Here is a 14,094-nt window from a genome sequence, read left to right on the forward strand (position 1 = left end):
GCCGGTCACGAAAAAAGACAAAAAAAAAAAAAAAAGAAAGAATTTTTACTAGGCATCACTGCTTTTTTCTTTTTCTCTAACATGCATCCTTCACTGTCATCATTGCCATTAAAAGAACAAACATACAAACAAAAACAAATACAAGTATAGCAATATGTAGACTGCCCCTGTGTGAAAAGGTATATTTGCAATTCTTTCTAGCAATTTATTTGGCATATGGTATTAGAGAAACAACTAGAAGATTCTCTTTGCAGTTCCAATCTCTGCAGAAATCTGGGACGTGAATTTGAATTAAGTGGTTCAGACCTATGCAGAAGCCACTTTAACTGAATAGGAAATAATGGCATTTAAGAACCACTGCATCAAGATGGGACATGATGAAAACGAACACCGTGGGGCTTATTGATTCTTCTGGTACGAATTTGGCTGTAATTTGTTTGTTTGTTTGTTTTTATTTTTGTTTTGTGGCAGCTGGCTGATACAGGGATTTAACTCTGGACCTTGGTGTTATCAGCACCACACTCTAACCAATTTAGCCCTGGAGGTAATCTTAGACTCCAGAGTTAAGACAAAACTGCAGGTAATTGCCAATACATTTCCTACTTTTATAATGTTAATTTAATCTGTTGCCTAGATCCTTAAATTCTGTACTACAATGTAGTTCTTGCTTCTGTTAAAGTACTGAGTAGCCTTTTTTTTTTTTTTTTTTTAAGTTCAGCCTTAAATCATTAGAAGGAATCAATGCTGTGCTTACACTTACAGGGTTTCCTTTCAAGTGAGCATTTAACAGAATACATCCCAAGGCAAGCTCATCTATCTGTTTTATGCATGGTATTCAGAGTGAAAATCACTCTGCCGGGGTATGCTGAGTAATTCGAAGATAGGCAGAGGGATAGAAAATAATTACGAGCGGCCATTCTAGAGCTATGCTCACTGTATGCTAGTGATGTGGCCTTAGCACATTTGGCTGATTTTTTTAGGAGCTCTGAGACCACAGGTCTCAGGAAGACGTTTTATTAATTTGTTTCTTTTTGTGTGTGTATGTATATACAATTCACCCAGTTTTTCTTTAGTCTCACACTATCCTAAAAACATAGAAAGCCTTGTAAATAAATAGTATTAGCTTCCTTTCCCTATTCCATGGACTTGTTTTAGTATGGACTTGCTGTAGAGAGAGTTCATGCCTAGGGTATTAAAGGAACGTTCTCAAGTTCTCTTTATTTTGATTTGCATCCAAAAGTCCCCTTAATTTCAGGTTTCACTTCCACAAGTTAATCATTATGGATTTAACCCTAAGGTAACTTTTGAAAAAATGCTGTAATTCACTGTCTTCGCTGGATTTACTTTTCTAAGCAGGCCCATTTCCCTGGTTCAGAATCTCAGCGCCCATGCATCGGGTACCTCTGGAAAGTGTTCTGGTACCGCCCACCTGGGTACGAATCACAAGCCTCTGAGGAGTGTTGGACAGGTCGGCGCTGCTGTCACCGCTAGACCCTGGCGATTGGTTCGGGCGGAAAGGCGCGGAACCAATGGGAGCGGCGGCTCGGAGGAGCCCGTGGAGCGCGCGGGAAAGCGACCAATATAAACTGTGGCGGGAGATGCGTTTTCGGGTCCTTGTCCAGAGAAACACCCTCAGCTGGGAAGTCAGTTCTTTACTCTCGTCTCTTGTTTAAACATGGTGCGGACTAAAGCAGACAGTGTCCCAGGCACCTATAGAAAAGGTGAGGCGATCAAACAGGGTAGTGAGTGGGAAGGAAGGGGGGTGTCTTCCTGGCAGCCTGGCCAGGGGCGAGAGATGCCCGGGCTCTCCAGGCTCTGTGCGCCAAACTCGTCCAGCTGGCTAGGAAGCAGCTGTCCGGCCCCCCTACCTTGAGGAGGAAGTGGCGGTGACAGGGGAAGGTTATCTTGCTGCTCTTAGACTCCGGGCTCTCCTCTCTAAGCCGCTGGGTCCAGGATTGTGGTGAGAACGTGGCCCCAAGACGCGGTGTCCGAATCTTCCTGCCCCCTTCTGAACGCTCTCCTTTGCCTCTCTTCATAGTGGTGGCTTCTCGAGCTCCTAGGAAGGTGCTTGGCTCCTCCACCTCTGCCACCAATTCTACGACGCTTTCGTCGAGGAAAGGTAAGAAGCGCCCCCCCCGCCCCCCCAGCTCCCGCAAGCTTCTGGAGTAAGAGGAACCCTTCTAAAAAGGGGATCCGGCCTGACATCTCAGTCCTGACCTGCAAGCCTCCTGACCCGCCACGGAATTTATTTTCCTTGCGATCCTCGCACCTGAAATTCTTCCTTTCCCTCTGATATAATGAGGTGGCTTTGGCCTTTAGGCGGGCAGGGGTAGAGGTGGGGGTAGAGGTAGGAGAAGAGAATCTCAAGCCTTGGGATTAGGAACCGAGGTAGTTTATCTCCAAACCTACTTTTCTTTTTCGGTTTAGCATCCTTATTTTTCTAAACATTGACAGTAGGCTTTTTCTTGTTAGAGGTTGGGTTTTTTTTTTTTTTGTTTTGTCTTTTTCGTGACTGGTAAGGGGATCACAACCCTTGGCTTGGTGTCGCCCACACCGCGCTCAGCCAGTGAGCGCACCGGCCATTCCTATATAGGATCCGAACCCGCGGCGGGAGCGTCGCTGCGCGCCCAGCGCCTGGAGAGTGCTCGGCCCTTGTTAGAGGTTTTTTAAGCACCTCCTAACTAGGTTAACAATTAGGATGATGTTTGACAGTGCTAATCATGTTGTCTTAGTGTAAAATTTTTTTGTTTTTGGTTCTTTATGTTTTTTCCTTCTTTTCTCTCCTTTTTTCTTTTCTTTGTGTGTGGTGTATGTGTTTTCCAACTTTGCAGCTTCTGATACTGCCTTCGGCAAAGTAGGAGTAGAACCCAACAAGGGAAATAGCTTTATGCTGCTCCTTCTGTGTGTGAAGAGGATGAGAAAATGCCCTGCCATCTGGTACTTCATTCCTTTCAGAAGGAAGTTGAGCAGGCAGGAAGATTAGTTCCACAATGTTTAGTTAAGAACATAAAGGGGAGCACTGTTTAGGACTTCATGAATTTTTTAAGTAAACTCAAATTTTTCCCTATTCTAAACATTTCATTAGAAAATAGCATTGGGGCTGGCTGGTTAGTTCAGTTGATTAGAGGGCAATCTTATAACACCAAGGTCACGGGTTTGGATCTCCATACCGGCCAGCTACAAAAAACAAAACAAAACAAAAATCAAGATAAAAAAAGAAAATATTTACTATTTCCGTCTCTTCATAAAAGGGAATAGTAGTCTAAAATTTTGAAAGGAGATGAATTTATTGAGGATATCTTATACCCTGTCCCACTAGACTAAATTTCATTAGGATTGTCTGGTCCATTGCTGAATCACCACAACCAAGTGAATAGGCCCTTAATGAATGTGTTGAACAAATGAATTCTTTAAGGCATTTTTACAGATCTTTATTTTTTTTATTTATTTTTTATTTTTTATAAGAAAATATTTACTATTTCCGTCTCTTCATAAAAGGGAATAGTAGTCTAAAATTTTGAAAGGAGATGAATTTATTGAGGATATCTTATACCCTGTCCCACTAGACTAAATTTCATTAGGATTGTCTGGTCCATTGCTGAATCACCACAACCAAGTGAATAGGCCCTTAATGAATGTGTTGAACAAATGTATTCTTTAAGGCATTTTTACAGATCTTTATTTTTAATCCCAATCATTGACTCATGAAATTGGTAATATCCTCATTTAAAAGATGAGGAAATTTAAGCTCAGATTATATAACTTAATAAAGGTCTTACAACTAAATCATTAGAGCTGAGTTTGAATCTGTTGCTGCTATATATTTTCTAGTAGTGAAATCATTCCCATCTTTTATGTTTTAAAATAGGAAGAAAAAAAAAGCATTCTCGTATGGTTCTTTTAGAAAAATTATGAACCAAAAGATTACTTTTTTTTTTTTTAAGGTAAATCAAGTAAACATGGGAGTGGAGAAGGAACAAAGAAATGTGTAACTGCTTGTGATCAATTAATTGTAAACACCACTGCACTCGGACCCCCTCTATCCCCTTTTTTTTTTTTTTTTTTTGCACTGGCCAGTATGGGGATCTGAACTCTTGACCTTTGCATTATAACACCACATTCTAACCAACTGAGCTAATCAGACCAGCCCAGGATCACTATTTTTTGAAGATCATTTGCACTTTTAAAAAAGTACAAACAATATAACCTCAAACAGTCTATATGGAAATAACTTTTGTAAGCTTTCTTTAACAGAATTTCTGACCTCTATCGTTTAAAGCAAAAGATATATATATATATATATATATGTAGTAACTGTTAATTTGCTCTGGTTGGTCTTCTAATCATTACTTTATAAAAGGATAAGAATTTTTCCTCAATTTTTCCTTTATATTACCACTTAAAAATAACCAGGAATTAGATTTCCCTTATTAACTGAAAAGGAGCCAAGTGCTTTGAAAAGTAGAACCTACTTTTGTGGAAACTTTCACATTGCCTCTTATATGTACTTTTTTTTTTTTTTTTTTTTTTTTTAAAGATGACCAGTAAGGGGATCTTAACCCTTGACTTGGTGCTGTCAGCACCACACTCAGCTAGTGAGCAAACCGGCCATCCCTATATGGGATCCAAACCCGGGGCCTTGGTGTTATCAGCACCACACTCTCCCGAGTGAGCCACAGGCTGGCCCTCTTATATGTACTTTTATTAAATGATCTTATTAAGTAAAATTTTGGCAGTATATACTACATGGTGCTACCTTATATTAGGAAAAAAGTTTCTCAAACTTTAGTACAACAGTACATAATAAGACTATTTGAATAGCTCTACTTGTGGACAAAATATGAAAAATATTTTCCAGTTGTAAAAATTCTGCTACTGCTTTTTCTAGGACAACTATCAAACTGAGTTTATTGACTGAATACAGCTTTATTGTGTCATATTTTCTAATTCTTTATTTTAAGATGGATGTAATTGAATACCTTTGAGAATTTGATATTAAGGAAAGAATTAAGTTCTTTAACAATAGTGATTGTATTCTTAGTTCTTACCTAGTTCCATCTGTTTATATGTTACAGCTGAAAATAAGTATGCAGGAGGGAATCCAGTTTGTGTTCGCCCAACTCCCAAGTGGCAAAAAGGAATTGGCGAATTCTTCAGGCTGTCCCCTAAAGATTCTGAAAAAGAGAATCAGATTCCTGAAGAGGCAGGAAGCAGTGGCTTAGGAAAAGCAAAGAGAAAGTAAGCTTTTATATTCTGGAATATAAAGAAAATATTTATCTTCTGAAAATAAAGAACAAATGTATATTGAATAACTTTAAAGTCTCTCTCCAAGCCGATAAAGAAATACAAACAAAAGGTTTTTGAAACTTGTACTGATTTCTTATAATAAGTCATTCCCAAATTTCAAATATCAATAAAAGGTATTATCTTTACTCATTTCAATTACTTAAAGAGGATCAATTCCCATTCAGATGATTAGTGTTATGTTATTAATCAGGAACTTCCTGTCTTTATTCTTTAATTTTTGCTTTCTGAAGTCTTTTTTCAAAAGGCAATTTCCTACTGGCCAGCTGCCAAAAAAAAGAGGCAATTTCCATGTTGGTTTATCTACCTTGAATTTCATTAATCCTGCCCCTCAAAAAACTATTTCAACTTCCACAAGACATATATGGGTATAACCAATGTAGAAAGCTGGAAAATATAAAAATCCCCATCACCTAGAAACAACCAGACTAACACCATGGTACGTTTTTGTTGTTGTTGTTGTTGTTTAACAACTTTTTTATAAGTTCCTAAGAATACTTCAAAACAAAGTGGGGATAAAACTATACACAGAGAGCTCAATGTGCATACTTTTTAAGAAGCTCATTAAATCGTGCTTTTTGAGATTTTAAGGACAGGTAAATGTTCACGATAAATGTTAAGCAAAAATTCTGGATACAAAAGTAAAATCTTTACTGTGTAAAATACATGTATATGTACTGTATGGAAATAGACCAAATAACAATAATTATTATCTCTGAGTAAAAATCGCTTCTCATACTCTGTGCAACCAACTTTCAGCACCAAACATGCATCACTTTTAAGAATCAGGAAAAAAATAGTGCCACTTGGAAAAAAAGATTTGAAACCTGCTTTTTTATGGATTTGTAAGTAACGAGGTCCAGGCTCTCCAAACAACTATTAAACGTTTTGTTTTAAAAACAAAGTATTTGACTGGGTGTGGGAGGGGAGGAGTTGGCACCACGTCACTGCCATTGTGATGCCCCTTGAATATAAGGCCCGACTTGCTACCTCCCGTACCTGCTAGAAGCGCCCGGTCCTTTAGAGCACAGAGCAGCAAGCTGGGCACACAGTGCACTGACCAACATCTATAAGGGGATGGTGGCAACGCTCAGTCTGGGGCTGCTGCTTCTGGCGCTGCTCCTACCCACGCAGATTGATTCGTTCACTCCTTTAACCAGCACGCTGGGTCCTACCTATTATGAGACCACCAAGAAAACCGTGAACACCACAAAGCCCGGTAACAGCGCCCTACATTCTACTGCCAGTCTCCTTGTGGTCTTGCTTGCCCTTCTACATCTCTTCCGTTAAGAGACTCAGGCCAAGAAACACCTACAGTTTTCCGGCTCAGATTCTAAAACCCAATCAAGATGGCGCCTAGACGTCCAGGGTGGCAAGGAAAAAACGAGGTCTTCAAATCTACTAACTCGGCTCCTTATTGTACTAACAGAAAATCTTGAGACTCCCAAACTGGACTGGTTTAAAGACCATCTGCAGGATTCGCCTAGATGATAAATGCCAATATTAAATCTGTTTAAGTGAGTTTAATGGGCAAGACTGAGGAGAAAGACAACATTGAAAACTAGTTGATTTCATTGAATGTGGCTTAAGAAATACGGGCACTTAAAACTCTGCCTTAAAAATAATAATTTCACCTTGTCTAGAAAAAAGTATGAGCTGTGGAATGGAGATTCAGTTTTCATTTTGATTCATTAAATGTAGAAGGCCGTAAAATGATTTGGTAATATGAGTACAAAAAGCTTCCACGATTCTATTTAGTGTACATTGGAAGGAACCACCAAGTGTTAATGTAAATCCTCTATATTGTTTCAGCAGTCCTAATTTAACACCTAATTTAATATTCTAGTTTTACATTGTTAAGCTTTCACTGTTCTCTCAGGAACTTAACTCTTTCCTCCGGGGCTTCGGATCTGACATTGTATTTGCCTTCGTAGTAATTGACAGGTGCTAGGGCAAATCCAAGCATGAGTAATTTTTGCATATACACTTAAAAGTGAAATGATAGGCATTTCCCATCACACATTCCTATTCAACAAGAGTGCCAGATTCATTAAGCTATCATACTTAAGTTGATTCCAAAGATTAGACATATATTGACTCCAACTAGTCTTCAAATACTGCTTTTTATTTCTGCATAGGTTGAATAATTTTTACAACTTAAACACTGATATGTTTTGAATGCACATTTAATAAATCTTGAAATTAAGAGGCAAACATGTAGACAAAAATAACATAAATCAGGTATTTAGAAGTTAAGACTAGAAACTTGCCTGCATTGCATTCACAACTCTTCTGTGCTCTTTCTGTAAATACTTTTTAAAAAAAGTTATGAACCAGAATAGCTACATTTGGAACACTTTCTACATTATTCAGTATTTTTAGATGGTTACAACCTGGTCCTAAATCTAAGTGGATGTGATTCTGGAAAGTACAACTTTTATTTATGACTGCCTTGATGTACAGAAACCTTTTTAGTAATAGATTTGTTCACTTGGTATACACTGATGCTTAGATGTTCCAGCATCCAGTATGGCCATAGTAGTTTTAATTTGTCTTAAGCCAATATTTGACATCTTTAGAAACCTACATGGGAATAACAAGATCCAACAGATCTCAAGTTATGGTATGTGTGAATGAACACTCCCTTTTGCTTCCTATTTAAACACTGTACTTTTTTGTTTGTTTGTTTTGTTTTTTGGCAGCTGGCTGGTATGGGGATCCAAACCCTTGACCCTGGTATTATAACACCGTGCTCTAGGGCCGGCCGGTGGCGCACTGCTACAGTGTGCCGCTTGTGAGTGCGGCGGCGCTCCCGCCGAGGGTTCGGATCCCACATGCAGACCGGTTCCCACTCACTGGCTGAGCGAGGGGCGGGCACGGCACCTAGGGTTGCGATCCGTTGCTGGTCCCGGTCAGGTGCGGGCGTGGCACTGAGGGTTGCCGTCCGTTGCCGGACACGAAAAAAGACAAAAAGGAAAAAAACAAAACAAAAAAAACACTGTGCTCTAACCAACTGAGCTAACTGGCCAGCCCTGCATATCTGTTTTGGATTGTACATTGTGTTTGGAATTGGTTTGCGTTGAACACAAAGTAAATAAAATAAGTGGCTGAAAGAGTAATTAAAACAAAGTACTTGATATATAAAAGCATATAAAATTTGAAAAATTATTTAATACTGTGGTACATATGTCATTAATACATATGGTCATTTAGTAAATGGTTACTGAGTATCTAGTGTCCACATTTTGAAATATTTCACAGTAACTAAATCTTAGGCTTTGTTATTATATCACTATTATGATTTTTTTAGGAAAAACCCACACCAGAGATGTTTTTGAACAGAGCTGTTTAATAGGCTTCCTTTCCTGATCCTATAAGTTTCTTCTAATTCTCTTTCCTTGTTGGTACCATTCCTCCTTGTTCTTTCTCATTCTAATATGAAGAAGATAATGGTCAAGATTAGCACCAGAATATATTTTGATTCTCTTGAATTATTTGTGATTACATTAAGGAAATAAATATTGGCAATATGAGTATAGCCAAATGTGGCTATAACATTGATCATCACAGGAATAAAACCTGTATTACAGGCTTTCCATCATATGGAGAGAGATTACATATATTCTCATAAAGAACTTTAATCCATGTGACATAAAACTAGGTAATAGAGGTTTACATTATTTCTTTAGGCCCCTTTCTTAGATTTGCCTTTCTTTAGCAGAGTTGTAATTATCCCCTTATTGAAATAGTAAATGAATTTATTGGAAGGATTTATGCTATAAACTTCCTAATTCATATTTGGTAACTCTTATGGCCTTATATTTCTCCCTAAAATAGGATAAACTCCCATCAGTTGCATGGGGGAAAGTCAGAATCAAGAAAGACTATCTACTTAAACCTTGAACAGAACTATAATGTCTAAAGTAAATCAAGCCCTTGTAAAAAGGAAGTTTGAGTCATGATAGTGATTTAATTTCCAGGGAAATACAGTGAAGACCTCTCTGCAATCTACTAGTATGTGAGTCAATGGCAATCTTATACTAAGTCTGAGTACTGTTGATTTAGCTTCCTTCTTTCACTACCTAGCTCTATGACCATTCAGGCCTACTGGATCTAATTTGAAAACTAAGGATTTTAGAGTAGATCTCATAAACTGTCCTCTCTAAAAAAAGAATCTGATTTATAATTTTTTTAATTGACTTTTTCTCTATAAAAAGGGTAATGGGTACAAAATGGCTTTAGGATAAAGTAAATTATTTTACAAAAGCTAGGCCACCATATACTAACAAACAATTTGGGGGTTCTTCTAATTAGGTAATACAGTCATATTGTTCAAAAACATATAGAGTCAAATATGACAACTTGTTATATGTTTTCTCTGCTTAGGTAGACTGGTTAATTTTTTTGCTTTTTATTATGACAAAGTTTTTGCTGAAGGATTATACTTTATCAATCCACTTAACAACATATAGAAAGATGCTATAGAAATAGAGTTTCCCTTTTTAATGAAAATAGCAATATATCCTAAAGGAGAAACACTGATTCTGCAAATTAACAGGCAAAATAAATTGTCAAAAATTTTGTTGCACTAGTAGTTGAAATTTGTAGGTGTATGTCAATTAATGGAGATTAATTTTCCCTCATTTCTAGTTACATGACTAGACCCATTGCACTGTTTATTAATGTTCTTGATTTATATAGGTTTTTAACTTTTTTTTCTTAAATAGTTGATTCTTGGGTGACTATTGAAGTTCTCTGTTCTTTCCACAGAGCATGTCCTTTGCAACCTGATCCCACAGATGATGAAAAAGAATAGAACTTTCTTATTCATCTTTGAATAATGTCTCCTGTTTACTCTGGTATTCTAGGATGTAAATTTGCATAAATGTTCGTTCCAATTAGCTTTGTTGAATAGGCATTCGCACTTAATTTAAAAAATTAGGCTTAAATTTGGTTGTTCAAAAGTAAATAGTTATGAAATTGGAGAATTTGTAAGATTAATTGTGATTTTTTAGCTTAGTATTCAATATAATGCAGTATTTCATGTCTTTTACCTGTTACTGAGCTTCTCGTTCTTGCTAAAATCAGATCATTGTGTGATGTTCTAATTATAAGTCTGCTGTATTTGAGATTCACTTAGATCTTTGTACTGCTGCCATTTTTATTGGCATTTGATTATTGGAATGGTGTCATATTTTTGTTGCTTTTATTTGTTTTAAGAAGCAGAGTTAGATTTTTGCACATTAAAAAAATTCAGTATTAATTAAACTTAACCTCTACCCCAAAAAGGGAACCAAAGATGCAAGGTTTAAAAAATTTGGATGGATATCTTCTCTTTCGGAAAATTTAAGGACAATTTGGTCTTGAGGCTTTCAACAGTTGATAATCAAAGTAACTACAAAAACAAGATAAAATACCAGCATAGAATCAGGTAGGAAGATCCCATAGGTTACATTAAAAGAGAGGAATTTTCCTAGGGTATGCATTTGATTCAATATCATAATATATTACCCTTTGGGCCTATACTTTTAAAGTTGGAAAACAATAAAACAAGAACCGTAAATCATGCCATAAACCCAGAGCTATGTCTAAAGTCCTTAGAGTTACCATTACATTTTTGAAGATAACCAGCAGTATAATTGAAGATGTGGGTATAATATTACTAGTTAACTGATATTCTTGCTTCCTCATCACTTTTTGCTTGCTGATAGCCTGTTGTCAAAATTAACCATGTTTTAACAGGCATGTTTCTCTGAAATTTGTTTTTAATAAATGAATACTTATCTTCACAATACATTATCTGTTTGTATGCTTCCTAAGATTATGTCCTACCAGGTATTTCTCTTTTATTCCTTCCAAATACAAATCAGTGCACTGGCCTGATTTTATCGAATTCCAATCTGTTTGAGTCCTAATGATTGTAGATTATATTTTTTGCTTTGTCTTTTAGAGGTGGCTATTAAACAGAATGTTACTGAATTGGGAGCAGAATTTTTTTCATCCCAAGTAGTTCTTTGATAATTCGATTTTTTTAAGGAGTAGCTTAAGCAAAGGCTATTAAGGTTAAGTTTTTTTTTTTTTGACCGGTAAGGGGATCGCATCCCTCGGCACGGTGTGGTCCGCACCACGCTCAGCCAGTGAGCGCACTGGCCACCCCCATATAGGATCCGAACCCGCGGCGGGAGTGTTGCTGCGCTCCCAGCGCTGCACTCTCCCGAGTGCACCACAGGGTCAGCCCTCCTAGGGACATTTAAATATTAGTTATTAAGTAACAGTATTGGGTTTCCCAAAAATAAACATTAGATATGCTAATTCTTAAATTATTATAAGGGGCAATAAAAAAATGAAAAAAGCTTTCATGAGATCAGGAGAAAAGGCTGGACATGCCATATTGATCTCTAGGATGAAGGTACAGTAGTGACTTAGGAAGGCTCTTTGAGATCTAGCCACGATCTCAGAGTGCTCTTAAAGTTTATATTAAGAATATGGGTTCCTTTAGTACTGCTCACAAAATCCTAAAAGTGTAGTTAAACTCACATACCTAGTTTTAGGTGGGGGTTGTACTATCCATCTTTAGAGGTCTCCAAATAATGAGTATGTTGAAAATGATAGAATTATAGAGCCCATATGACCATTTATGGGTCAAGCCAGCTATTCATACACCTATACAAAAGTGACTGAATTTTTTTTTTAAAGCTGTAGGAAGAGAGGATGGAAATGAATGCTGCTTATAAGTATTTTTCTTCAGCAGTGGGTAAAATGAATGATGCATAGGAATCTGCATTTCTATAGTGGCTTAAACTATCACGTTTAATAATAACTTAATTTTACTCAAGAAAACATTTCTTTCTATAGAATACATTTATTTACCATAATCGTGCTTTAATTTTTTAAGAGATATCCAAGTCTATCATAGTTTTAGATAAGTTGTTGCTCGTTGCCTCATAATTTATTTACTTTTCTAATTTAAAGTTTTTTTAATATTTAAAGCTGTTGGCAATTGAAATACCAAACTATTTTGTCATGGTAACAGATTTATCACTTGTCACCTTCAGTCAGGTTTTTAACAGAACAATTAATTACTGGATGTGCTCATATTCCAATTGAGTTGTGTGTGTGTGTATACTCCCACATGTATGCATGCTGATGGCAGGGATGGAAATGTCTTAGACTTATTAAGTAACCTTCTACTGACATATTTTGGGCTGAAGTGATTTCGTAAAGGTTTTGCTCAAGTGACTGCCTAGGGTGAATCAATTTAATGCTGTCTCATGCATACAGGAAACCAACAGACCTGGTGTTTCTTTTAAGTGACCAAAGCTCATTTCCTCTCTTCCCCAGCTGAGGTGGACAACAGTTCAATATCGGTGATTAAGAGGTTATCGTGACCTATAAAACTGGAGGCTGCAGCTGCAAGTATATTCACAGCCATGGAAAAGAAAACCAATTCAGCAGTTACTCTTAAGCTTTAGTGCTTTTAATCAGACCTACTCAAGATGGGAAAGCCAACCAGATTTTTAGTCGTTATTCTCTGAAAGCCCAACTGGATTTTTCTGAATATTTAACCACCATAATGATCAGGGGTCATTTTTTTAAAAGAGAGGATTATTTCGTTGTCTTTTACCCCAAGCAATAGTTTTCCCAATATATTCAAACCCCCAAGTCACCCCTACCCAAGAGTAGATGAGGTTTCACTGACTTTTCTTGTCCACAGTGTAGGTATCAGAGTTTATTCTGAGTGGAGGATTAGACGCCTTCTAACTTTCCAAGCTTAATTATAGGCTTCCTTTGGCCTTTTACTGTGCTTTCTGTTTTAAGGATTAAAATCACTCTAGTCTAGGTCCGAGAGTGTGGTGCTGATAACACCAAGGCCACGGGTTCGGATCCCTATATAGGGACGGCCGGTTAGCCCACTTGGGAGAGTGTGGTGCTGACAACACCAAGTCAAGGGTTAAGATCCCTTTACCGGTCATCTTTAAAAAAAAAAAATCACTCTAGTCTCCTTATACTGAATCTTTTTCTGCCTCTTCTATTTAGCTAGATTATTTCCTTATACGAACGTATACAATCCTTACAAAAGATAGGTGAAAACAAAACTTTTCTCACCATTCGGCTTGAGAAGCTGTCACAGGAGAACGAAGTGCATGAGAAAGCCTTCACAACAATGAAGGAGATTTAAAAAATCTGGCTGAAACACATTGAAAATCCACAAGAGGGAGATGCTTGCTAAACCGCCAGAAAATAATTCCCTCGAGGAACCGGAGAGAGTAGCCTTAAGAGGAGACAGGGTCTGCCTTGGACTCAGAGCGGGAGGGAGCAGGTGCATATAATGGTGGGGGCCGTTGGAGAGTACGGCTGAAGGGAACAGCGGGATGGGTTTCGTGCTTCTGGCAGCGAAGCGTGCACTCGGTTTAAGATCGTTAGCAGAATAGTGTTGCCAAAGAAGAGGAGGAGGCTCTGGAGGTACCTCCTGGTAGTCCCAGAAGAAATAGGGATGGGTGTCTTTGAAAGCACTTCCGCTTAGCAACCCCACGCGGTTGCTAAGGAGGGGGCAGCAGCGGGGGAGACCCGGAAGTGGTGGTGTTAATTTCTCCTGGCCTGCTCTGGGTTTGTCCTATCAGGAGCGCCAGGGTGCCCCACGGGCTCCAGGCCGAGGGCGGGGCCAGTGCTAGTGGTTCCGGTTCGGCTCCTGTCGCTCCTCGGCTTTTCGCCTTCCCCCCTCCCCCGCCCCTCCGCCTCCTCTCCTCCCTCCCTCTCCTGGGAAAGAGAGAAGCCGCGGCTGCGGGTGGG

General features: G+C 38.2%; 1 protein-coding gene across 2 annotated transcripts; it reads left to right on the forward strand.

Moving 5' to 3' along the window:
- Window positions 1-1,613: 1,613 nt before the first annotated feature.
- KIAA0101 (KIAA0101 ortholog) lies at window positions 1,614-10,340 on the forward strand. Of its 2 annotated transcripts, XM_008567974.1 has the most exons (4): window positions 1,614-1,721; window positions 2,039-2,119; window positions 5,076-5,238; window positions 10,075-10,340. In XM_008567974.1, exons 1-4 carry the CDS (start codon window positions 1,676-1,678, stop codon window positions 10,118-10,120), a joined length of 336 nt encoding a protein of 111 aa, XP_008566196.1. In that variant the 5' UTR covers window positions 1,614-1,675; the 3' UTR covers window positions 10,121-10,340. The 2 variants fall into 2 exon arrangements, with proteins under 2 accessions (XP_008566196.1, XP_008566197.1); XM_008567975.1 differs by lacking the exon at window positions 5,076-5,238 and having other exon boundaries at window positions 10,075-10,145.
- Window positions 10,341-14,094: the final 3,754 nt, after the last annotated feature.

This window comes from Galeopterus variegatus, unplaced genomic scaffold, assembly GCF_000696425.1.
Source record: "Galeopterus variegatus unplaced genomic scaffold, G_variegatus-3.0.2 Scaffold360, whole genome shotgun sequence".
Taxonomy (NCBI): Eukaryota; Metazoa; Chordata; class Mammalia; order Dermoptera; family Cynocephalidae; genus Galeopterus; species Galeopterus variegatus.

Bases quoted from the DNA above. Each gene is read 5' to 3' on its own strand.
- KIAA0101 (XM_008567974.1), top strand. From the start codon at position 1,676: ATGGTGCGGACTAAAGCAGACAGTGTCCCAGGCACCTATAGAAAAG. The intron at 2,120-5,075 runs GTAAGAAGCGCC...TATATGTTACAG, and splicing joins GACGCTTTCGTCGAGGAAAG to CTGAAAATAAGTATGCAGGA. The intron at 5,239-10,074 runs GTAAGCTTTTAT...TTCTTTCCACAG, and splicing joins TTAGGAAAAGCAAAGAGAAA to AGCATGTCCTTTGCAACCTG.